The sequence below is a fragment of the Balaenoptera ricei genome, chromosome 14, assembly GCF_028023285.1.
Source record: "Balaenoptera ricei isolate mBalRic1 chromosome 14, mBalRic1.hap2, whole genome shotgun sequence".
In the NCBI taxonomy this organism is placed as follows: Eukaryota; Metazoa; Chordata; class Mammalia; order Artiodactyla; family Balaenopteridae; genus Balaenoptera; species Balaenoptera ricei.
Window position 1 is genome coordinate 16,184,544 of NC_082652.1, and position 23,316 is coordinate 16,207,859.

A 23,316-nucleotide genomic window follows, 5' to 3' on the forward strand; every position below is an offset into this window, starting at 1 on the left:
AAGAGCTCACCCCTAGCTTTGCTTCAGAAGCAGCAGCAATTTTTCTCCTTTCTTTTTATAACTGTAGTTCTTTGTGTTGTTGTCTTTATTTTGCATCAGTCTCTCTCAAATTTTTAAATTTATGTTTTTTCTAACTCTTTAATATTGGTTGAAATTTCATAATAGAGTTGTTGAGTTCGTTCTGTTTTATGTTTTTTGAGGACAGAAATGTAATATTGATTATGGATTTTGTTGTTGTTTCAAATTATTATCCCCCAGTCATGAAATTTTGAAATACTCCCTCAGGGCTGGGACCAGAGTGAGGTAAATGAGGCCACAGAATTTAATGGGGCTCCAAAACAACTCAGTAATCTAGATAAATAATTATTTTAATATAATACTTATGAAAGTCAAAATTAACGCAAAATATCCACGGTGAACAAACTATTAAAATTTTAAATAAAGACAGGATCAGTATTAATGATTTTTCCTTTTGCGTCAGGCTTTAACATGGCTCAGCACAGTACTTTTAATGTTTTGCTCATTATGGGTTTTTTGTATTAATTTTGATTTTTTTGAAGGGCCGCGTTACAATGTGTATCTTTTTTTTTTTTTAATTAATTTATTTATTTATTTATTTTTGGGTGTGTTGGGTCTTCGTTTCTGTGCGAGGGCTTTCTCTAGTTGCGGCAAGCGGGGGCCACTCTTCATCGCAGTGCGCGGGCCTCACTGTCGCGGCCTCTTGTTGTGGAGCACAGGCTCCAGACGCGCAGGCTCAGTAGCTGTGGCTCACGGGCCCATTCCCTCCGCGGCATGTGGGATCTTCCCAGACCAGGGCTCGAACCCGTGTCCCCTGCATTGGCAGGCAGATTCTCAACCACTGCGCCACCAGGGAAGCCCACAATGTGTATCTTGATCTCTGAGTTTTTTGGGACTCTTGTGCGTGAGGGGCTGCCTCTCTCTCCTCGCCCTGGTTTCAGCCCTGCTCCCTTATTAGTGAGTACGGTGCCCACTCGGCTCTCAGCTCCCCACGTGGGAGTGGCTAGTGTACGATCTGTGAGAACCCTGGGGTCTTTTTCTGCCATAATTAATGCTTTGCCAGTCTTTTCATGCTTTAATCCGAATTTAGTTCTAGCTCCTGATTGTATTATGGTCAAACCTTCCACGTGAGATACTCAGTCTTTTGATAACACATTTGCCACGTTACAGCCACACGCATTTTGCTCAAGACTCTTTAAGTTGTGGTTCTACTGAATCAGCTCTTAGGTCTCGACCACGCCTTCCGCACACCTGTCTCCTCACCCTCAGCCCAGATGCCCAGGGGACCTTTGTACTCTGGCTCCTGAAGCACGGCCTGAGCTGGGTGTGGCTCTGGAGGGTCAGACCCCCAGAGAGAGGGGATGAGGAGGATGGGCGGGAGGACAGGGTGTGATGAACAAGTCAGTCCTGTCCGCAGGTGAGGGCCCTTGGCCACGAGGAACATGCAGATGCAGTGGAACAATGTTCCACTGGGAACATTCCTGACTGGCCCCTTAGGAAAGGTGAGAGCATCTTCTGGAGTGCTTATTTGGGGACCAAAAAAAACAAGTCTTTTTTTTCTCGTGCTCAAGGACAGTTTTCTTGTATCTGAGAGAACTTTCTTTTCCACCTGCTGGCTGGGCCAGGTTTCAAATGCATCCTCTAATAATAACTATTGAACAACTTGTACTTTGCACTAAAAGTACTTGCAGCCTCTACATCCTCTTGCTCCCTGGGGACTGTCCATCACAGACATGTTGAAGCTAAGGGAGGTTCAACCTCCATGATAAAGAGACCCTAGAGTACAGTAACTCAGACCCAGTGGAAGTTCATTTCTTGCACATGTAAGAGTCCAGGGTGAGCCCCGAGGTCTGCCATCCGGGGGCTTGTTATCTCCACGCAGCCAGTGGCGGGGATGAGTGCAGAAGAGAACATGATCTCAGAGAAGCAACAGTGAGCCGTGGCGTGAAGTGAGATCTTAGTTCCCTGCCCAGGAATTGAACCTGGGTAGCCTGGATGAAAACCAGGAATCCTAGCCGCTGGACCAGCAAGGGCTAGAGGCTAGAAGCAAAGTTCCCCTGGCCCTCACCCCCACTGAAAAATGTGTTTCTCAAGGAGGCAAGAACTGTAAAAACAGGTACAAAGTTTATTATTGGGGACACAGAACAACAACAAGTGGGAGAGCACACAGAGAAACAGTTTGTTGAGTTGACAGAAGCAAGGCAGAGATGCACACCCCAGAGAGAAAGGGTGTGGGCGTCCTCCCTAATGAGGAGGAGCCCAGTAAAGAGGCGGTTAAGTCACTTATACAGGGCAGTTATTCCGGGTCTTTGTTTACCTTTGGCCAATTACCTGGTTTCTTTTTCCACACCTGCCCTGCCCTAGGACCCTCCCCAACAGGCGTGCGCAACTTTTTTCCAAGATGGATTCCACCCCAGAGGCCTATGGGAGGGCCTTGGCATCACATATTATGGGGTGGTGCCCCTTCCTTTTTGACCCCCAAGGAGCCTTTCTGTGCATGTGCAATGTCTCCCTTGCCCCAAGGATGGGAAATATATTATGTGACCTCTTGATCTTTACTCAGAACAGGGTTTAGCCCCTCTCTGTCCCTGCCATAACTGTTACCTCAAAGTGTCCACAGGAAACAAAGCCTGGCTATTTACCCTGTTCCTGTTGTTATTTCTATTTCAAAGTGCAAACAGGAGGCTGGTTGTAAATAGCTAACCTGGAGCCCACCTATCTCCTGTCTCAGGAAATGCAAACAGGGGGCTAGTTGCAAGTGTCCGGCCTGAAGTCCATCTTTTTCTCACCCCAAGAAATGTAAACAGGAGGCCAGTTATAAATGCCTAGCCTGGAGCCCATCTATGTCCTGCCTGAAGCAGACTGGCCCAGGAGGGGCCCACGTCACGGGGCCGCACCTCACGGCACCACACCTCACGGCAGAGAAGGCTGGGCGTGTAACTGGGGTGTGCGTGCAGAAAGGGGACACCGGGTCTCGGTGGACAGCTCATCATCACCACTCACCACCCATTACCCACTTTCAAAAATAAATCGCTGATGAAAAATAAATCAGATGCTGCAGGGCTTATCCTGACGTAGCGTGTTCACGGCAGAATCGTTTGCCCTCCCTCCATTCTGTAACAGGTGAGAAGCTGGTGCCCGGGGCCAGAGAGGTGCTGACGGAGATATTTAAGAGCTGCGCCCACTCAGAGCAGATGCTGAGCCTGACACCAGCAAAGCCCATCAAAGTGTCTGACATTTATCTCAGCAAAGAGCAGATCAACTCCCAGACGCCAGGCAACCTCCTCCACCTCTTCTTCACCAATGTTCGGCCCCCCAAAAAGGTGCTGGAGGACCAGCTCACCCAGGTAGCCACCCCATCCCCGCCGCACCTGTGCTGGGCCTCGGGTGCCCCTGGGGCTGAGTCTGAGGCCCCTCCCCTCCGGTGCTCCGCAGATCCTGAGGAAGTACGGCGTGCCAAAGCCCAAGTTCGACAAGAGCAAGTACAGCAAGGCGGGGAAGGAACAGCACCCCGGGAAGGTGGTGAGCACCAAGCGGCCCATCACCAAGCCACCCGCCAAGGACAAGGCCGTGCTCAACAGCGTCAGGTGGGTGACCGAGGAGCTCGGAAGGTGGGCCGGGCGGGGGCACGCGGGACCACCTCCTAGCAGGCTTCCTGGGAGGCTGTCGGCACCTCGGCGGAGCCAGACATCCTGGCTCTTCTCTGCTCTGCTGCCAGGGTCCTTTTCGCCCTTGGCTTCGTCAGCTGGAAGAGAACGTTTCATTTTACCCACAAGGACAGTAAAATCTGGACCATGCAGGCTGGAAAGCAGACCAGTCTGAATTAATAAAACATCTAAAATGTACAGAATTGTTTAAAAAGTCTAACTTCTTTTACCCACACAATAATGCAGTTATTGTAGAAAGACTGTTAAAGTGCACCCATGCATATTGGAAAACACTGAATTACCCCCCACATAGCAACTGCTTTTAACATTTAAGTGCAGAATGTTTTATTTGTGCATACATATTATCTTGTTACATTTTTTTTTTTTTTTTTTTTTTTTTTGGCTGTGTTGGGTTTTCGTTTCTGCGCGAGGGCTTTCTCTAGTTGCAGCGAGCGGGGGCTACTCTTCATCACGGTGCGCGGGCTTCTCATTGTCTTGGCTTCCCCTGTTGCGGAGCACAGGCTCTAGAGGCACAGGCTCAGTAGTTGTGCCTCACGGGCTTAGTTGCTCGGCGGCATGTGGGATCTTCCCAGACCAGGGCTCGAACCCGTGTCCCCTGCATTGGCAGGCAGATTCTTAACCACTGCGCCACCAGGGAAGCCCCTTGTTGCATTTTAAATGGCTAAAATAGTACAATATTCAAAAGCATATGCAGTGAAAAGCCACTCCTTTTCCTCTCCGTCCTTAAGCCTCCCAGCTCCCTTCCCTGAGGCTGCAGTGTCACTTTCGTAGCCTTGCAGAACTGTTCTGGGTATACACAAGCAAGTGTACGCATACCCAGAGGTCGGGAACTGTACAAAATGCCTGTACCTTTCTGTTTCTGTTTACTCCTGATCTTAGAGATGATTCCATATCAGCACAAAAAGAACTTCCCCCGTTCCTCTTTTAAAGTAGCTCCATAATATTCCATGTGTGGATATGCACACATATTTAGTAGAATTTTCTTTAGATACAAGTTTATGACTCTCAAGTTGAAATTCAGGTAGTGAAGTACTACCAAGCAGGAGTCTCTAGAGGACTTGTTTAAGTCATCAGAGAAAAAAAGTGTCTTAAAATTTTATTAATTAATTATACATAAATGGGGCTTTTAAATCAGTACTGTCCCATAGAGCTTTCTGTGACGATGGAAATGTGCATTTCTCTGTCTGTGCTACTCAGCACAGTGGCCACTAAGCACACATGGCTACTGAGCACTTGAAATGCGGCGAGTGCCACCAAGGAACTGGGCTTGTAATTTTAATTAATTTAAACTTAAGTAGCTACATCTGGCCAGTGCCTGCTTCTTGGACAGTACAGCTCTGAAGTATGTAGAAAGAATGTTTGAAAAGTGTCTCTTTGAGATTTTCCACATTTTAAAGCATCAATTTGTCCTCATAATTTGCTCAGGAAACTTTTCTTGGTCAGAACAAGGCTGATCTTGACCCCAGCCCCCTCTGAACCATCAGCCGTAGTTGGGGGAGGGTGAACCAATGCCTGGTGAGGTTCTGCATTCCCCCCACCAGGAGGAGGTCTGGGCATGAGGAATTCTGATTCCGGTGCTTTGGTCTACAGCAGGACCGCCTTGAGCGAGAAGAAGCCCACTGTGAAGCCGAAGTCACCGGAAAAGAGCAAGCCGGACGAAAAGGACCCAGAAAAGTCACCCACCAAAAAACAAGAAGGTGAACAAGCAACTTGGGCCTGATGCGGGCTTGGGGCTGCTTCCATCCTGGAGATGGCGGCGCAGCCTGGGATCCAGCCTCTTTGCTTTTCCCTGACCACCTGGCTCCCTCGGGTTTTAGTTTAGGCAGGGCAGCCCTGCCCAAGACACGGAAGACATACCTGGCCAACTGCGATTATTGCTCCAGGACTCCATCTCTGCTGACCTGAACTGGTGGAGGTTAGAATAGCAGCTCCAGAAATACCATACTCCCAAGGGAAGAATAGATGCTTGCGATTAAAAGTAAAGATTGGAAATCTGCTCAGAAATTTTCTTCCAGAAGGGCACTTACCTGGGACATTAGAACCTTATCTTCCTAAAGGCCCAAGCAGACTTGGAGAAAGCTATCATTGTCACAAAAATTGCTTAGTCAGTCAGGAATGTTTCTGAGATACAGAAAGACGAGACTGGGGGGAAAGCGCTGCACCACTTGGTCACCAGCCCGAGAAGGTGAGGCTGCAGCTCAGACCCGTCAGGTTGGGGGTTATGTGTGTCATTGAGCAGTCGGGTGGAGACAGTCTGTTAACAGACCCTGGAGTGACGGCAGGAGACGGGGGGGTTAGATGAATTGGGCCCTGAAAGAGAGGGTGCAGTGAGAGCATGCTGTGGGACCCCCACTTCTCACCGATTCCTAACAGTGTGAACACTTTTCCATCAGTTCCTGAGGAAAAGTACCTGACATTGGAAGGATTTCACAAGTTTGTTATTGACCGAGCCAAGCAAGACATCCGTAGTGTCTGGAGGGCGATTTTATCATGTGGTTACGATCTTCATTTTGAGAGGTAAGAGGCTGTCAACCCAGTTGATACCTTGTGTAAAAATTGTTCACAGAGTAGCATGGACATATATACACTACCAAATGTAAAACAGATAGCTAGTGGGAAGCAGCCACATAGCACAGGGAGATAGCTCAGTGCTTTGTGACCACCTAGAGGAGTGGGATAGGGATGGTGGGAGGGAGATGCAAGAGGGAGGGGATATGGGGATATACGTATGCGTATAGCTGATTCACTTTGTTATACAGCAGAAACTAACACACCATTGTAAAGCAGTTATACTCCAATAATGATGTTAAAAAAAAAAAATTGTTCTCAGCTACTAGACGCTTCCCCAAGCAATTACTTCCTGGGAAGCCATTCCATCTGGCCTGTTTTTAATACCTACTGAGTTATTTTCTAATTTTTCCTAATTGTTAATGTGGATTTTCCAACCCGTTTGAAACAGTGTTCTATAGAACGGAAATTCACTATCTCACAGTTTTGGAGGCTGGAAACTCAAGATCAAGGTGTCAACAGGGTTAGTTTCTCTGGAGGGCTCTCCTTGGCTCACAGACGGCCACCTTCATGCTGTGTGCTCACGTGGCCCTTCCTCTGTGTGCCTGCATCCCTGGTGTCTCTCCCTCTTCTTATGAGGACAACAGTCCTATTGGATTAGGGCCCCACCCTGTGACCTCATTTAACCTAATTACCTCTTTAAAAACCCTGTCTCCAAATACAGTCACATTGGCGGTTAGAGCTTCAGCATATGAATTGGCAGGAATGGTACATTTCAGTCCCTAACAGGGATGATTTCTTATTCCAAAGAATCTTTTTTCTTTGGACTCACACATTCTCTCCCACTCTCCATTGCCCTCTCTCACTCCCAGGCAGGAGCACAGCAAGGTCACGAGTCACCGGGTCTCCAGGGCCAAACTAAATATGGTTTCCCCTTTCTAGCTGTAAGTGAATCCCAAGCAGGCAAGATGTCTGCAAACCAAAAGAAATCTCCCTGCCCTGTCCCTCTGGCTCTGCCACACACAGGCCTACACGCCCATTCCCACAGCAAGATGTACTGGGTCTCAGAGAAGGAATGGCTGCCAGAAGCATGCTTTTTTAAAACCCCGTTTTCAGAGTTGAGAAATTGTTTACTGCTTGGCACCAGCACTTTGTACCTTCATTCAAGGCTCAGAGTCGATGCCCAGATGGGCCTTGGATCATGGTGACAGGGCCAAGTTCTCTGACTGGTTTTAGAAACCAGTAAGAGACACGACTTTGGGAGTTTTCGTTAAAAGCAGAATCACCTATTTTGGACTAGAAACTGCATTCCAAGTGAAAAGGGAACAAATTGGACTGCAAATTAATTCCAAGGTGACACATTTGTAACAGCTGGAAGGGCTGGTTCACGTGTGTTATGGGGCCACGGTGATGACACATCCAGCCTGGAAGAGGGGATCACCTTCTGAAGGAGCTAGGTCTCTCTCGGAGCACTCCTAGGGTAGGACAGAGGTGGCCTGCAGTGACGAGAGCCTGGCCCCAGGCTCCACCACCTCCCTGAGACAGGTCCCTCTGCGCGACGCACCCTGTGTGGCATGTGACCCCCCTCGAGGTGCCACAGGTTCTGGAATGAGAGGCACCTGTCCACCCACCTGCCTGCCTGCAGGCCTTTCTTGGGTTAATAGCTCAATGTTTGTAGAATAAGGACACACACACTCGATAAAAACCTCATGCAGTATATTCAAACACAAAGGAGATTTCCTGTGATTCTGTGCCCAGGGGTAATCACTTGGAAAGGTTTCAGTAAACACCTCTCCCAACATTTTTCCCGGAGTAGATGTTTCCAGTACTGTAGCGTGGGATCAGACACGACATAGTGTCCTGCAGTGTGCTTTTTTCATTTTTCCACATCATTTGATACTGTTCTACCAGATGATTTTAATGGCTGCCGAGCGTTCCGTTATTGGGGGTGGTGTAATTTATGGCTGATGTTGCTGTAGCAAGGCAGCCCTGACAAACACACCTTTGCCTGCCTGTTCAAGGAGCCGCGTAGGGGAACCCTGGGGTGGGATCGCTGGGTAAAAGACGATGGCTTCAGTAACACCAGCAGCTGGCACTTGCTGTGCCCTCGGAAGGGGCGGGGCACCGTGCTGTGTGCATCGCAGGTGTCCTCTCAGTGACTCCTCCTGACGGCGCAAGGCTGTGCTATCGCCAGCTCCATTTCATAGATGAAGAAACTGAGGCTCAGGAAGTAGGTGTGCTTTGTAGCCTAGATTTCACCCAAGGACTCCAGAGCCCCGTCTTTAACCCTAAGACCCTGCTGCCTACAGACAGCAGGGAGGCACGTGGGGATGCGTGTTGCTGTCCCCCCCGCCTGCTCAGCTTGTTTCTTTAGAAAGGAGCTTTCCCCTCAGGACAGGCAGTTCCACTGCAGTCAGCACCTTGGCTGAGCACCAAGAAATGCCTGGGAGGCAAGGCTGTCTTATAAAGGTCCTCCGGGAGCTGGGACGTGGCTGCGGAGGAACCCAGCAGTCCCCCAGCGGCCGCCGCCCCACCTTGCCTCTCCCCGCCCCCAGGTGTGCCTGCATCGACGTCCGGCACGCACACAAGGCCTCCAGGAAGTGGACCCTGGAGATGGACGTGGCGCTCGTGCAGTACATCAACCGGCTGTGCCGCCACCTGGCCATCACGCCCGCGCGGCTGCATCCCCACGAGGTGTATCTGGACCCCACAGACGCCGCCGACCCCAGAGTGGCCTGTCTCTTGAGTATGTGGCCCCAGGGGGATGCCTTACAGGGTCCTCCCCCTGGGCCGCCCTGTGGGGGCTGCCCCATGACGGCACGGGGTGGTTTAGAAGGACTAGATGCCCTTTCTGTGCCCGTTACAAAAATCCTTAGGAACGCCTGCTCTGAACCGGGTGGGTATAAAAAGAGGGAGAGAAAGACAAGAAGCTGTGATTGTGGCCACTGAAGTTTGTGAGGCCTTATTATGTGCTCCTCGCAACCAAGCCAAGCGGCAGACACAGAAGTGCGGTGGCTGGGAGACAAGACCCCTGCCATCACACCCAGGCCCCTGCCTAGAGGCCGCCTTGGATGCCAGGCTGGTGTTGGGGGTGAGAGGGGGTCAGGGCAGTCTGGTAGTGTGTGTCCGAGACATTAGCCTTAATTACAAGAGAGCAGCATGTTTCTATCAAAAGCTAGGAATGCACACAAAAGTAATGCGCACACAGAAACGGACATTCTCCATAAATCCACCCCTGGAGAATAAGCCCTGTCACACACAACAGGCCCTGGGCTGGCTCCGGTGCCGGGGTGTGTGTGCTCCTCGGGCCCCACTTACCCTGCTCACCCTCACTCAGCCACAGTCCGAGCCCTCGCTCTCTTGCAGATACGCAACAGTGAACGTGGCTGTGAACTGTCCCAACGTCAGTCTCACGGTCAGAGAGGAGACGTACTTGAGGGCAAACAAGTAAAAGTCAGTGTGCCATGTAATAGTCTCCCGGTTTCGATGTGTGAGGTCACACCATGGGGAGCTGGGGGAAAGGTACACAGGACTCTACTTTGTTCTGCAACTTCCTATGAGCCTGTAATTACTTCAGAGTTAAAAGTTAAAAATCAAATGGTATGCAGCCCCGGCACAGCCGCAAAGGCCAGCTGAGCGGACCCTCAGGTCCCCTCCGAGCCCGGGCCTTGCCCTCTGCTGCTGCTTGGCACAGGCTCAGGGAAGCCGGGCTCTCTCACTCACCAACAGCCTCTGGGTTCCAAGGATAAAACCGCGGGAGCCTCCCGGTCCCTCCCCGCGACCGGGCCACCTGCGTCGTTCACAGACGGAGAGTCTCGGCCTCTCTGGGCCAAGCCCCCGCCTGACCGCCCCTCATGCCCTGCAGATGTGCCCATCGAGAGCCTGCGCCTGCGCTTTGCCCTGCTGCAGTCCCTGAACACCACGCTCGAGACCTTCTTCCTGCCACTCGTGGAGCTGCGCCAGACGCCCATGTACACGCACAGCATCGCGGCCCTGCTGAAGGAGGCCAAAGGTCAGTGCCTGGGCCTCCCGGGCCGACCCGATGGGTGGGGTCTCTGGCATCACCTGGCCTCCTGCAGCTGCCCAAGGTCCCACCCCCCCACCCCCAGCCTGTCCTTGGACGCACGAGTCTTTTCTGGAGCAGTGGTTCTACCCAAGGGCAGTTACTTTAATTATGCTCTGAAGAAAACAAATATGCTCTGAAAAAATAAATTTACTATAAGAGTTTTCAGATTATTTAGAAGTACACAAACGTAAAGCTCTGACTCACTAGCTGCCCCCAACGTTCCTGCATCCCAGAGACGACCATCACTAACAGATGAGTCTGTCCTTCCAGACTTTTCTATTCACGTACAAATAGACACACACATTTGTCATTTTTTTTTTAAATCAAAAACTGGGTATCCTCTTATACATTCTGTTCTGCACCTCTGCTTCACAGATCTCTGCGTGTCGACACACACACCCTTCTTGCCTTGCTGTCCACAGCGTAGGTGTCCATGTCCTTATTGATAGACACTTCCGTGGTTTTTATTTTTTGCTGTTTAAGAAGTGGCCACAGAAACCTCCTTATTCTTTATGTATTTGGGTTTGTATTCCTGCAAGCGAGCTGTCTCGTGGGCATGACAGGGTCCAAGGGTTTAATCCTGCGTTCACATTTGGGTGGAGACTAACTAATCACCCTCCAGTGGGGCGGGACCTCTTATGCCCCCAGCAGCACATCCTCCTAGGGGCCTGCAGTCCATCCCAGAAGAGACTGGACGGAGCCACAGGGGACAGCGTGGCCTCCGCCAGGCCTCAGGGTGACTGGGAAGGAAGGGAAGCCACCCCATCCCAGCCTCTCTACCACATTCCTCCCTTCAGGGCTGATCTTTTATGACACGAAGGTGACCGTCATGAATCGGGTGCTGAACGCCACAGTGCAGAGGACGGCTGACCACGCGGCACCGGAGATTACTCTGGACCCACTGGAGATCGTGGGAGGTGAGATTAGCTACACAGACCAGAGGATGCAGGCAGCAGTGCTTGAACTAGTTGATTTCTCGCACATAAGAGAAGCCTCTAGAAGAGGGAGTCCCGGGCTGCTCTGACATCCCTCGTTGGCGTGGGTGCTCCTGTTGCCCTGCTCTACGTCCCAGCCTGTGACGTCCCCCTCCAGTCCCTCCCAAGCTCCCAATCCAGGCAGCAGAGGGAGTGGGCGTCAGCGGCACAGGCCGTGCCTCAGTGCAGGGGAGGTGGGCTTCGTTCTGGCCGTGGACATGCTAAAATCAGGAATCTAGCACCGAAGAAGCGGGGAGGCTGGATACTGGGGAGGCAGCCAGGAGTCTCCACCACAGCCTGTGAACGGACAGACGTCGGGAGGGGCACGTGAGAGGAGCCCAGGTGCGGGGCCTCCCCCGAGAGACACGCGGAAGGATGGGAGGGGCTGACCACGTGGAGAATGGGGAGTGGGGGGGGCAGGCTCCTCAAGGGACCCATGTGGCAGACATGAAAGACTGAAGATGTTCCAGGAGCAGAAGGGAGGCAGTGGCTGCCCCAGGGAGTGGGGTGAGGTGGGAGCAGCAGGCCGGGGCCTGGCCGTGCGGCTCTCCTGTGCTGGGATGCGGGAGGTGGCCACCCGGAGGTTTTGGCACTTCCTCTCTCGCTCCAGGGGAGATCAGAGCCTCCGAAAACTCCTACTTCTGCCAGGCGGCCAGGCAGCTGGCCTCGGTGCCATCCTCCCAGCTTTGCGTCAGACTGGCGAGTGGCGGTGACCCCACCTATGCCTTCAACATCCGCTTCACTGGGGAGGAGGTCCATGGCACCAGTAAGTGGCACCCTGCAGGCCCTCCGTCAGCCAGTCCAGGGTGAAGGCTGTGTTTAGAATGTAAACATTCCTGGGGTTATTTTCAGCCTAAATGGCCCAATATCTTACCCATTAACAAGAGTAAAGCCACCTCCTCATTACCCTGCTCTGCACAGAAGCCAGGACTGCCCCCAAGTGACCATCTGTCCAGACTCTCCAAACCCAGCCCCCCTGGACTTGCCCCTGTCCCCTGGGGATGTGGCACCTGCCGCTGGCCTGGAACTTCAGCCCAGCGCTGTCCGGGCTTGGGGACCGGGCTTCTGACCAGTGCTAGGAGTGCATTTCTTGCTGAGGAGAGACGCCCTCAGTGTGGATTGCACTTCTTTTCCAGGAAGAGCCCTTGACTGAGGGTTGGTTGGGCCAAAAGCTTGTGTGTGCCCCATGAGAGACAGGGGTCTGGGGAGCCCTTGATCAGAATGGCACATCCTGCCATTTCACGCTGCAGGGAGGAGGAATGGCCGCTCAGAACATGCTCCTTCGTGGTCCTTTCAGTCCGTTTAGCCCAGACGTTCAGGAAATGCGCTGGATGGGAGAAGACAGTTCTTTCACTGGGCGCGCTGGGTGGGAAGAGCTCTTGGGGCAGCTCTGTTTCCCATTCCCGTCCTGATCATGGGACACTTCCTGCAGCAGCCTCCCTGCCGGCCAGCGCCGTGGCGTCCTCTGGGCACACCTCGGAGGCTCTCTGAGAACAGCTCTGTTCATTGAGATACCAGAACGTGCGAGGCCCAGGCTCAACACCTTACACTCCTCATGACACCAGCACTGTCCCACTTTACAGGCGGGGAAACTGGGGCTCCACCGGGTTAAGTAGCTCCCCCAAGGTCAGCAGCATCACTGGGGTGCAAACCCAGGTCTGTCCGATTCTAAAGCCCAGCCCTTGGCGGCTTCAGCAGGCGGGAGTCTCCTGCTTCTCCGTGGAAGCGGCCAGGCCCTGACATCTGTCCCCAAGCAAGTCCTCCGCGTGCACAGCTGTCCTCAGTGCTTCCTGACCTGAGGACACTGATGGGATGCATGCGGAAGGGCAGAGGAGACCCAGCCACAGAGAGGAGTTTTGCAAGAAACCCAGAGGCACATTTGGAATGGCAGTAGGAGAGGAGCTGATCATTGCCGTTGCCCTTTGCGTGTGTCCGTGTGTCCATCCATTTATTTATGCCCTCACTGGACACACACTGAGCCCTGGGCTTGGCAGGAGGCAGTGCTGAGGAAAACATGGGGCCGTGCTCTTGGCCCAGCGCAGGGGACAGACACGGGTCCCGCAAGCCCTTGTATCGGTGTCAGCTTGCAGCTGTGAGAAGTGACCCGCGTAGGATCTGCCTTTGATCTCCTTGAATCCCTGGAACTAGCCTGGGAGGAGGGTACAGTGACTGCCCCCATCTGCTAGGTAGAGGGGCTGAGGCTGGCTCCGTCAGAGAAGGGATTCCCCAGGAGCCACGCAGCTAGTTAGTGGCCCCGCAGATTGGAGCCCGGGTCTCCCAGCCCTCGGGCGGGTTCTGTTTTCACCTGCCGAAGCCACAGCCCAGGGGGCAGAGGAGTTGACTTCCCGGTGGGGACAGGGCCTGCAGGCAGGGTAGGCTGATAGGTCCCCATCTGTCCCGCAGGCGGCTCCTTCCGCCACTTCCTGTGGCAGGTGTGTAAAGAGCTGCAGAGCTCCTCGCTCTCCCTTCTCCTGCTGTGCCCCAGCTCAGCCGTCAACAAGAACAAGGTAAGACGCGAGGCCTGGGCAGCCAAGGCTGGTGGCCCAGCGGTCGGCTCCCTGAGGGGCAGGGGCTCGGCTCATGGGTGCGCGTCCTCATCAGCTCTGCGCCCTTTCACGAGCCTTCCTGGTCTGGGCCGCGCTCTCGCTGCTCTGGCTAGACATGCTCCTGCCTGCCGTGGGTCCCGTGGGCCTGGGACCCATGTTCCTGTGGGGAGCAGAGGCCCACGTCAGTCACCTCACCTCTGCCTCCACTTGCAGGGCAAGTACATCTTGACCCCAAGCCCCATCACCTATGGGGAGGAGCAGCTGCTGCACTTCCTGGGCCAGTTGCTGGGAATTGCGATTCGAGCAGATGTCCCTCTTCCCCTGGACCTCCTGCCCTCCTTCTGGAAGACGCTGGTGGGCGAGCCCCTGGACCCTGACCAAGACCTGCAGGAAGCAGACATACTCACCTATAATTATGTCAAGAAATTCGAGAGTGTAAGTGAAAAGCCCATGTTTTCTGGGGGGGCAGTGGGGCCCGGAGCAGTGCCCCTGGGGCCCTTATTGCCACCCCATGGCCTCTGTGTCCCCACCTGGGGACTGACAGCCATCTCTTGAAGAACATTAGGCTGCATAAGGCATCTCTGCTGGCGTGGCTTGCCTCAGGCTTCCCTCCCTGCCGACAGCAGCAGCCCAGGGGTGACTTAACTAGCCTGCTGGGCCTCATGAGGACACAGGGGTGAAGGGTTCCCGGCAGCTAAAGGAGTAGAAGGGTTGGGTGGGAACTGCTCCAAGCAGAGCCGGTTTCACTTTTAAGAGCTTGGTTTCAGAGTTTCACGAAGAGCACAGGAGATCAGCTCTTGGGTATCACCTAGGCAGGGCGCTGGGAACGGAGCTCTTCCTCCCTCCCCTGTGCCTTGGGACACACAGAGATAATGAGATCACAGCAGTGTCTGACCGTTCCCCTCCGCACGCAGACCCGCCCACCTATGGTCGCTGCTCAGGCTGCAGTCGGGTCCGTCCATTGGTTCGGCAGAGTCGCTGAGGCCAGGCTGGGCTCACGTCTGTTGTCAGGGAGCTGCCCCGCTGCTCTCCGTTTACGTAAGGCCCACGCTGGAGGGCTGTGTTCAGAAGCCCTCACAGTGAGGCCAGGAGGGAAGTGAGGCTCAGAGCGGTGGGCTGGCTGCGAGCGAAGCCACTAGCAGAGCTCGGGTCTGGCCAGCTGGAAAGCCTGAGCTTTTTGGCCCACACGCGCTCCTCAGGTTAGAGACCGTCCCGGCAGAGTGTGGAGGTGGCCCGTGATCCAGCCCTCCCCAAGGCCGGCGGCTCTTGCTCACCGGGGGCAGCCTTTGTGTCAGAGGCCTTGCGAGGCTGCTCTCCAGGGGACATCTGCTGAAGGAGGGGTCGGCCAATCGGCCTCCACTGGCACAGACTTGAGGGCCCTCGGAGGGGCCTCGTTGCCACGCTCTCCGTAGTCCCCTTAGCTGCCCCTTGAGGGAAGCCAGCGCATGGGAGCAGCAAAGCCGGGGTCCTGGACAGCAGTTGGCTTCTCAGCAGAAAGAGGGCCGACGATGAATTGTTTAAAGGGTCAAAGCAGGACGCCCTCCACAGGCTGGGGATTTATGAGTAGCTGCCAGGCGCTGCTCTGAGAAGTCCTGCCGGGGGCGTGGGTGGCAGCAAAGGCCTGAGGCAGGCAGAGGATGGAAGAGGCGCCCAGGCAGACTGTCCAGCCAAGGTTTCTGTCTGGAGGGGATGGGCAAGGCCCCAGAGGGTGCTGGGAGACAGAACCACCTCGGAAGAGGCCGGGGAGGCACATGAACCAGAAAGAAACGCCCTGAACTTCTGTCAGGGGTGCCTGCCTGCGGCCTTCACTGTCCCAGAGCTACAGGCTTGTTCTCGCCTGGGTCAGATCCCGTCCTCTCCTCGGTGGCCCAGCATGTACATCAGTGGGCCAGATGGTGGAGGGGCAGCCCGGGTACCTTCCACAGGTGGAATTAAGTCAGGGCTCTCTGGCGACAAGTGATAGAAACCCCAGGTCAAACCAGCTTAGGAAAAAAATTTTTTTTAGTGATTTGATCTTAAAACTAAAAGTACAGATATAGATTGGCTTCAGACAGGGTTGAATCCAGGTGCTCCAATGATGTCGTCAATGAGTGATCTCAAGATGGCCCCAGCAGCACGAGGTGCACCGCCTTCAGCCGTGTCCACGCCAGTGAAAGAGGGCAACTGTAATTTGGGTCTCGTTAGCCAGGCCTCGGCCACGTGCCTAACCCTGAACTGACGGCAAGGCTGGCAGACCAGGCCACGGTAGCCCCCACCCGAGCAATGACCGACATCTGCCCAACTGGGGAAGGGGTTCGCTCTTCCGAGGGCCTGGGAGGCAGGGCGGCAGTCAGCCCCGCCCTGCTGTGCCTCCCTCCAGATCAACGACGAGAGCGAGCTGGAGGCCCTGTGCGCCGAGATTGCCTCCCAGCACCTGGCCATCGAGAGCCCCGACGGGCCCAGTAAGCCCTGCTGCCGGTTCACCTACCTGACCATGGCGGGCGAGGAGGTGGAGCTGTGCAGCCGCGGCCGGCACATCCCTGTGGCGTGAGTGCGCGGGGGCCTAGGTCAGGGGACCGGCGGCTTCCACTGGGGGGAGGGTGTGAGGCAGGACGGTGGGCGTCAGGAAAGATGGTGGAATATCTTCAGTGGAAGGACTTTATTCAGAAACACCAGCTCTGGGGCGGGTGACACCCAGAGCAGGAGAGGAGTTCACTGAGGTGCCAGGCCTGGGAAATCCGGGTAACGGCCTGGGGCCTCTGCCCGAGCGGGTGTGGCCCCCAGGCCCCGGAGCAGCCTGCTGAGCGTCGCCCCTCACCCACGACCCCCGCAGGTGGGAGAACAAGGACATCTACGCAGCAGCCATCCGGAGCCTGCGGCTGCGGGAGCTGCAGAACGTCGAGTGTGTGACAGCCGTGCGCGCGGGCCTGGGCACCATCATCCCCCTGCAGCTGCTCACCACGCTAAGCCCGCTGGAGATGGAGCTGCGGACGTGCGGCCTCCCTTACATCAACCTCGAGTTCCTGAAGGTCGGTGGCTGGGCCGGCCGGGCTGACAGGCATGTTGGCAGTGGCCTGTCATGTCTTAGTGCTTCCTGGGCCCCAGCACTCTGTCCTCCTCACGTGTGAGAGGAGCTGTGCTCACCCCCATCTCACTGCTGTGTAAACTGAAGCTAAGACAGGTCACTTACCCAAGGTCACCCAGACAGGAAGTGGCAGATCACCTGCCTCCAGAGCCCATGAATTACGTCACCAGCCTGAGGTGAAGCCCCCTCCACTGTTCCGCCTGGCCCGCTTTTGCCCGTGCCAGCTGGGAGACCTTGCCCAAGTGACTTCACCTCTAATGGGAACAGTGACAAGACCTGCCCAGCGGGGTGAGTGGGGTAATGTATGGAGAGCCCCTGCTGCCGGGCCTAGTGCATAGGCCACAGTCACACAGACAGACGCTGTTAGAACTGCCTTTGCGGTCCTTGTCATCATTGTAACCTCCCTGTGTCCTGCAGCCGTCGATTCCCTGCTGCACCCTGCCCCGGGATTGGGCCCAGCCTTGTCGGGGGGGCACTGGGTTAGAGGCCCAGGCCTGCTCATGTCTGCGGCCTTTCTTCCCCAGGCCCACACCATGTACCAGGTGGGCCTGATGGAGACGGACCAGCACATCGAGTTCTTCTGGGGGGCACTGGAGATGTTCGCCCAGGAGGAGCTGTGCAAGTTCATCAAGTTTGCCTGCAACCAGGAGCGCATCCCATTCACCTGCCCCTGCAAAGACGGGGGCCCCGACACAGCCCATGTGCCCCCATACCCCATGAAGATCGCCCCCCCGGATGGCACAGCAGGTACTGGCCTCCCCTGGTCATGTTCCAAGTAGGGACACATGGGCCCCGTTTGGAGCTGGGGCTGCTAGGCCCTGCATGAGGGGGGAAGAACAATGGACACGGACCCGGAACACCAAGGCCCAAATGTAAATGAGAGAGAGGCCAGGGGGTGGTGGGGCGGGCCTGGGGCCATGTGCTTCCCAAACCTGACCTTCACCAAGTGGCAGTATAGGCCCAACGCTGACATGTCTTCTGAAATTTTTAAAAGCTTAAAATCCAGAAGTGTTTTAATCTTCCAACTTTTAAATGCAGCAAAATAAATTTAAAAAATCAAAACTCTTTGCCAGCCAGACAAACCTGCCTGCGGTCAGATTCTGTCACGGGTCAGCCATTTGGTACCTGTGCTGTACAGCAGCTGTGTATCTGCCCTTTCCTCCTCCAGAATCCAGCCTCCCAGGCCCTCATCCCCCCGACTGGGCCTTGGGGTTGACTTGGAGCGGCCCGGAGAGGCAAACCTGGAGGCGGAGGGTCCAGCCAGGCCTACCTGGGATCCAGTCCCACGCTCTAACGCTGGCCCGATGTCTCTCCTATAGGTTCCCCAGACTCTCGCTACATCCGAGTGGAGACCTGCATGTTCATGATCAAGCTTCCCCAGTACTCCTCTCTGGAAATCATGCTGGAGAAACTTCGTTGTGCCATTCACTATCGCGAAGACCCCCTGAGTGGCTGAGGGGAGGGAGCCCGAGTTAGGCTGTCTCCAAGGCACCGCTCTGCTGGCTTAGGAAGCCTGCCACTGTGGGCACATCCCTCCGGGGCCCTGCGTGAGGAGTTGGCAACATTCTGCTCTTCCGAACCTTTGTCCACATTCCAGGACCTCCTGGAAGACTTAACCTTATGTATTTGTACGTTTCGTGATGGGTTGGTTCTTTTGCTACCTATTTGTGGTATGTTTGTAGGATAGTTTAGTCCCCAGACAGCTCCTGTCTCATTTGATCTTCCTGGACGTGTTCCTTCGTGGCCACCAGGTTCTGATGCTGTGAGGCCCCAGTTGGTTCCACATCACAGAACCGCCCAGCAGGAAGCTGGTAGTGAGATGCCCTTGGCCCACAGAGCATCCTGTTCTTTCTGCAGAGCGTCTTCACAGACAAGCCTGTGGCCAGCCCTGCCCCGCCGCCTTGAGCTGGAGTTTCTCCTGGACGTGGCTCCTGCAGGCCTCCTTCCATCTTGAAATGGTTGGGCCAGTTACCCAAACATGGGAGACACACACAGGGAGCTTTACGTGTTAATCTTCTGGCTTTAGACCCTTGTCCATGGTCTGGGTTTTCCTGAAGAAAAGCCCACAGTGGTTCCCCCCGTCCCTTCCCACCCAGACAGCCCTCTCTGCTGTCCGACTCTTCTGGGCCCCCGTCCGACAGTTTCCCACTGAGTGCTGCCCAAGATTAGAAGACCAAAGGGTTCCTCCCTGACCTTAGTACGCAGAGCCAGGCCAGGTGCGTCCCAGCTCAGGAGTTGAGAGGACCCCTGGAGCTAGAGGGACAGTGCTCAAGTTGGGGGCCTTTTTCCGAGACTCAGAACAGGAAAGCACATGATTCAAGCCTACCCCACTTTTGTACTCAGAAATGTCCCTTCCTCACTACGGTATTTGTGATGTGAGGAGCCGAGGAAAGGCTACACCCCATTTTAAAAAGAGCTGTCTGAGGTGCTCTGCTCAATTCAGGGCCTACCGCAGTGACTAAGACCTTCAAGTCCAGATGGAGACACCAGGGTCCTTCCGCCCCTCTGGCCGGGCCCACCCGGCACCCCCTCCCCACCCCATGTGAGTGTGTGCCAGGGCTGAGCTGCTGCAGCCCACCTGCTGCCCCAGTGCATTTGTGCCCCGAGTAGGTCTTTGTCCACTGGTACTTTGTTCGAGAGCAGCATATGCCATCTTGCTGGACACTGTCATTTTGGGCCTTGCCAGTTCTCACAGAATCACATCACTGTATTTATTGTATAATATTGTGAATATTGGAAGTTCTGCGTGAGTGCTGTCGAGAAGGCTTTGGAGCGTGAATGCTGGCGAGAGAGGATTTGCTCCTCCTCCGTCTGCCGGGGCCCGTTGGGAAGATGTGTGGATTTTAGAGTTAGAGACATTAGCATCCACCTCCTCCCTGTTATTCTTAGGAGATGCATTAAGGACCATTATAGAAAAGATTCCCTGACCTAAGGAAAGGGTAAACCTGGATGAATCGTTCCGGTTGCATCAGTTACATTTGATGCAGGATCAGTCATGTCTGGAGGTGCCTGCAAGCAGTTTCCCTAATTAGAAGGAATATGGTCGGCCATTGCCTCCTGGGGGCCATAGCCCCCTTGACTGTGGGGTCACACCAGGATGTAGTTCTGACAACAAGGATCCTCTTATTTCATTTCTGCATAATGAAAGAGCCTTTGGATTTACTAGAAGTGGTTTTTCCTCCCTGTATTTTTAAATCTTGGTCCCCCCTGCCCCCCTCCTTCCCATCCCTTGAATGGACTCAGAATTGTCAGCTACCTCCCCAAGAGGGGTTTGGGAAGCTTCTGTTGGCCCATCACTTGACTAGATGACAGCTGTGAGTAAGATACCTGCTGCTAACACGACTGCTTCTCCCAGAGAGCACATTGAGGTCCAGACAGATCCAAACCTTGGCCCTAAAAAAATGTGTGCTGTAAAGTTACTTGATGTATATTTATTATAATTATTTATGGTTGCATCTAACAAACTTTTCATTCAATTTGATGCTATTTACACCATTGCTGTGTAAAAGAAGCTCATGACAGGAAAAGTCACACCAATAAATAACCTTCCTCTAATTTTGATTTACCTTAAGAGTTGTGTGATCATCTACTCTTGCTGAGAAGATTCGAAGGCCAACATGCTTGGATGGCTCTGATACTTGAGGGTCGCCAAGAAGCTAGGAATTAAAAGTATTTCTAATTATTATGGTCTCTTTACACTTGATGTGATTCTTACTCCATTATGCTTATAAACTACCCCTTGCCCCCCACTCGACTCCCTATAGTCTATGGTTTTCATACAGAAAGTCTGATTAAAGGGATGGAAATCCAAGGTCAAAGGTAAATCTAACCCTGCAGGTTCTGCCCACTCCTTGTCCTGGAGCTGGTCTGTACTCTTGTGCCAGTGTGAGGATTTTCCTCAAGTGGACTGTTGCACTGGAAGAGTCTGGGCCTCTCTTAGACCACGTGTCCTCCTTTGGGCACAGGCAGTGGATTTAGAACGACTTTGTGCAAAAGGAAATGCAGGGAAGTGGTAAAGACTTAGCTCAGAACTACTATCCAAAATCAGTGCTCTGCCCTCTTCTCGCTGTCCTGTGTCCGTCCCACACATACCGCACCACACACACACACACACACAACCAAAACACACTGTAAAGGGAAGGAATTGGAGGCCTCACGTGCCAGGGGAAAACAAGGACTGGAAACGCATGTAGGAAGCAGAAATTCAAGTCCCCACCACCCTGCAGAAGGCCGAAAGTTATTTCTGGAGAAACTACCTGAGATGCTCAGGGCTCCAGCCCCTGCCCCCACCCCACCCCAGGCTCCTACAGCAGGCTGGAAGACCCTGCCCTGAACTAACCCAGAGGAAAAACCTACAGATCCTGCCAGCCTGGGCTCTCCAGTGAAAATGCCAGCCTACTGTTCAGTGAAAGTGAACAGTGAAGAGAGCTCATCACCTTCAAGTGCCTCACTCTTAAGTATATAGATAGCCCAGAAACATCAGAGGTTTGTGCAAAAGTACAACATAAAAATACCAAAACAAAAATAAACAAATCCCAGGAAATAGTACAGAGAGTAGAACAAGATATCCAAGAAACAACTAAGGCACAAAGTGTAAATATTGTGTCCATTAAGTAAGGGGAGAAAAAGGCTGTGAGAGAAGATAAAAAAAAAAAGCTTTGGAAATTAATGTCAGAAATAATATGATGAAAGGATAAAATTGAGGAAATCTCCCATAAAGTAGGGCAAAAAAACCAAAAGAGAATATGAAGGGAAATAAAAAATGGTCAGTCTAAGAGGGCCGACATCCAACTATAACTGGAAATCTACAAAGAAAGAACACAGGAGAGAAATTACCAAAATAATAACAACACAAGAAAATTCTGAAAAACTCAAGAGGACATGAGTCTCCAAAGAATCTATACCAACATACAACATGGGGAAATTTCAAAACACCACATAGACACCCTAAAAAGCTTCAAGGGAAAAAACCAGTTACATGCAAATCAGAATGGCATCAGATTTTTATAACAATCTAGAAAGTAATGCTTTCAAGACACTTCTAATTCTAGCTAACATAGATAAACAGAAACCAAACCTTACCCTCCCTTCTAAAACAAAACAAAAAACCTGACAAATACACCATCAGACAACAGGCATGAAGGACAGAGACCTGAGAGAAGAGAATCAAATGTGGTGGGCCCTACCACTGCCTCTGCTTACAGTTGGGGCAGAGTTGTCCGCAGCAAAGGGAGCAGAAACTGAGGGTGGAACCCAACAGTCTCCCTGAGATGAGAAGCCAAGGCATCCAAGGAGACCAAAGCAGCTAGTTTACAGGGCAGGGTATCAACAAGGAAAGAGTTAGTTATACAGAGAGAGAGCTCTATAGATCTGCTGAGAATCCCACTCAAGTGTTAACTGAGTACTGATAATCCCATGCATGTAAGGAAACTGCCAGAGGCTGGGGAAAGAACCAGCCAAAAGGATTAGAGCTGTCAAAGAACAGGAAATAGTTCCTTTTCCCAAGAGCCAGTGTGGAAAACATCACAGTTTATGGGGGCATCAGTTTTGCTTTAGTAGTGGAGCAAAATTAGCCCTAGGCTACTCACTGCTCAGGTCCCACTTAATAAAGCTTAAAAGTTTGATCTAGAAGGATCAAACTGTTTCCAAGTAACTAAGTATGAGAAACAAAGCTCAAGAATATTTATAGGAATACAAAAATACCCAGCACCAAAATAGGCAGAATTCAGAATATCTGGCATCCAATCAAAACCACCAGACATGCAAAAACTCAACACAAGAAGACCCAGAAAGTACACAAATGATAAATTAGTGAGCAGGGGAATTAAAACAGTTATTATAACTACATATTAAGTAGCGACCTGAGAAATATAAAAACCCAAATTTAACTTCCAGAGATGAAAATTACAATGTCCCAAATGAAAACTACACTGGATGAATTAACAACAAATCAGACTACAGAAGATTTAGTGAACTTGGAGACATATAATAGAAACTATCCATCTGAACACAGACAAAAGAATCCAAAAACGTGAAAAGAGTACCAATAAGCTATGGGGCAACTTCATGTGGCCTAATATATGCATAAATTTAATCCCCCAAAGACAGGGAAAATGGAGAAACAGAAAAAAATATCTGAAGAAATAATGGCTGAAAGTTTTCTGAATTTGGTTGAAAACTATAAACTCAAAGATGCAAGATGTTTAGTGAACTTAAAGAAGCAAAGAAATAGATAGTAGTGATGGTTGCAGAACAATGTGAATGTACTTAATGCCACAGAATTGTACAAAGGCACATTATAACCAAGTTGCTTAAAATCAGTGATAAAGTGAGGAGGAGACAAGATGGCGGAGTAGGACTTGAGCCCACCTCCTCTCACTTAAAAACAAAAATCACAACTAACTGCTGAATAGCCATCGACAAAAAAAGACTCAAACCTACCAAAAAAGATACTCTACATCCAAAGACAAGA

The 23,316-nt window shown here is 52.5% G+C and overlaps 1 protein-coding gene across 5 annotated transcripts in view; it reads left to right on the top strand.

The window, feature by feature from the left end:
- HECTD4 (HECT domain E3 ubiquitin protein ligase 4) overlaps positions 1-20,529 on the top strand; it is a 196,340-nt gene extending 175,811 nt beyond the window's left edge. For 4 of the 5 annotated variants that reach the window (XM_059895298.1, XM_059895301.1, XM_059895300.1 and 1 more), the window contains exons 63-76: positions 3,142-3,365; positions 3,454-3,605; positions 5,277-5,383; positions 6,080-6,203; positions 8,750-8,940; positions 10,060-10,206; positions 11,058-11,177; positions 11,845-12,000; positions 13,638-13,741; positions 13,994-14,215; positions 16,140-16,306; positions 16,593-16,788; positions 17,369-17,591; positions 18,164-20,529. In XM_059895298.1, coding sequence (XP_059751281.1) covers positions 3,142-3,365; positions 3,454-3,605; positions 5,277-5,383; positions 6,080-6,203; positions 8,750-8,940; positions 10,060-10,206; positions 11,058-11,177; positions 11,845-12,000; positions 13,638-13,741; positions 13,994-14,215; positions 16,140-16,306; positions 16,593-16,788; positions 17,369-17,591; positions 18,164-18,300 — 2,270 coding nt within the window. In that variant the 3' untranslated portion in view covers positions 18,301-20,529. The remainder of the gene's footprint in view (positions 1-3,141; positions 3,366-3,453; positions 3,606-5,276; positions 5,384-6,079; positions 6,204-8,749; positions 8,941-10,059; positions 10,207-11,057; positions 11,178-11,844; positions 12,001-13,637; positions 13,742-13,993; positions 14,216-16,139; positions 16,307-16,592; positions 16,789-17,368; positions 17,592-18,163) is intronic. The other variant, XM_059895299.1, reaches the window with a different exon arrangement.
- Positions 20,530-23,316: the final 2,787 nt, after the last annotated feature.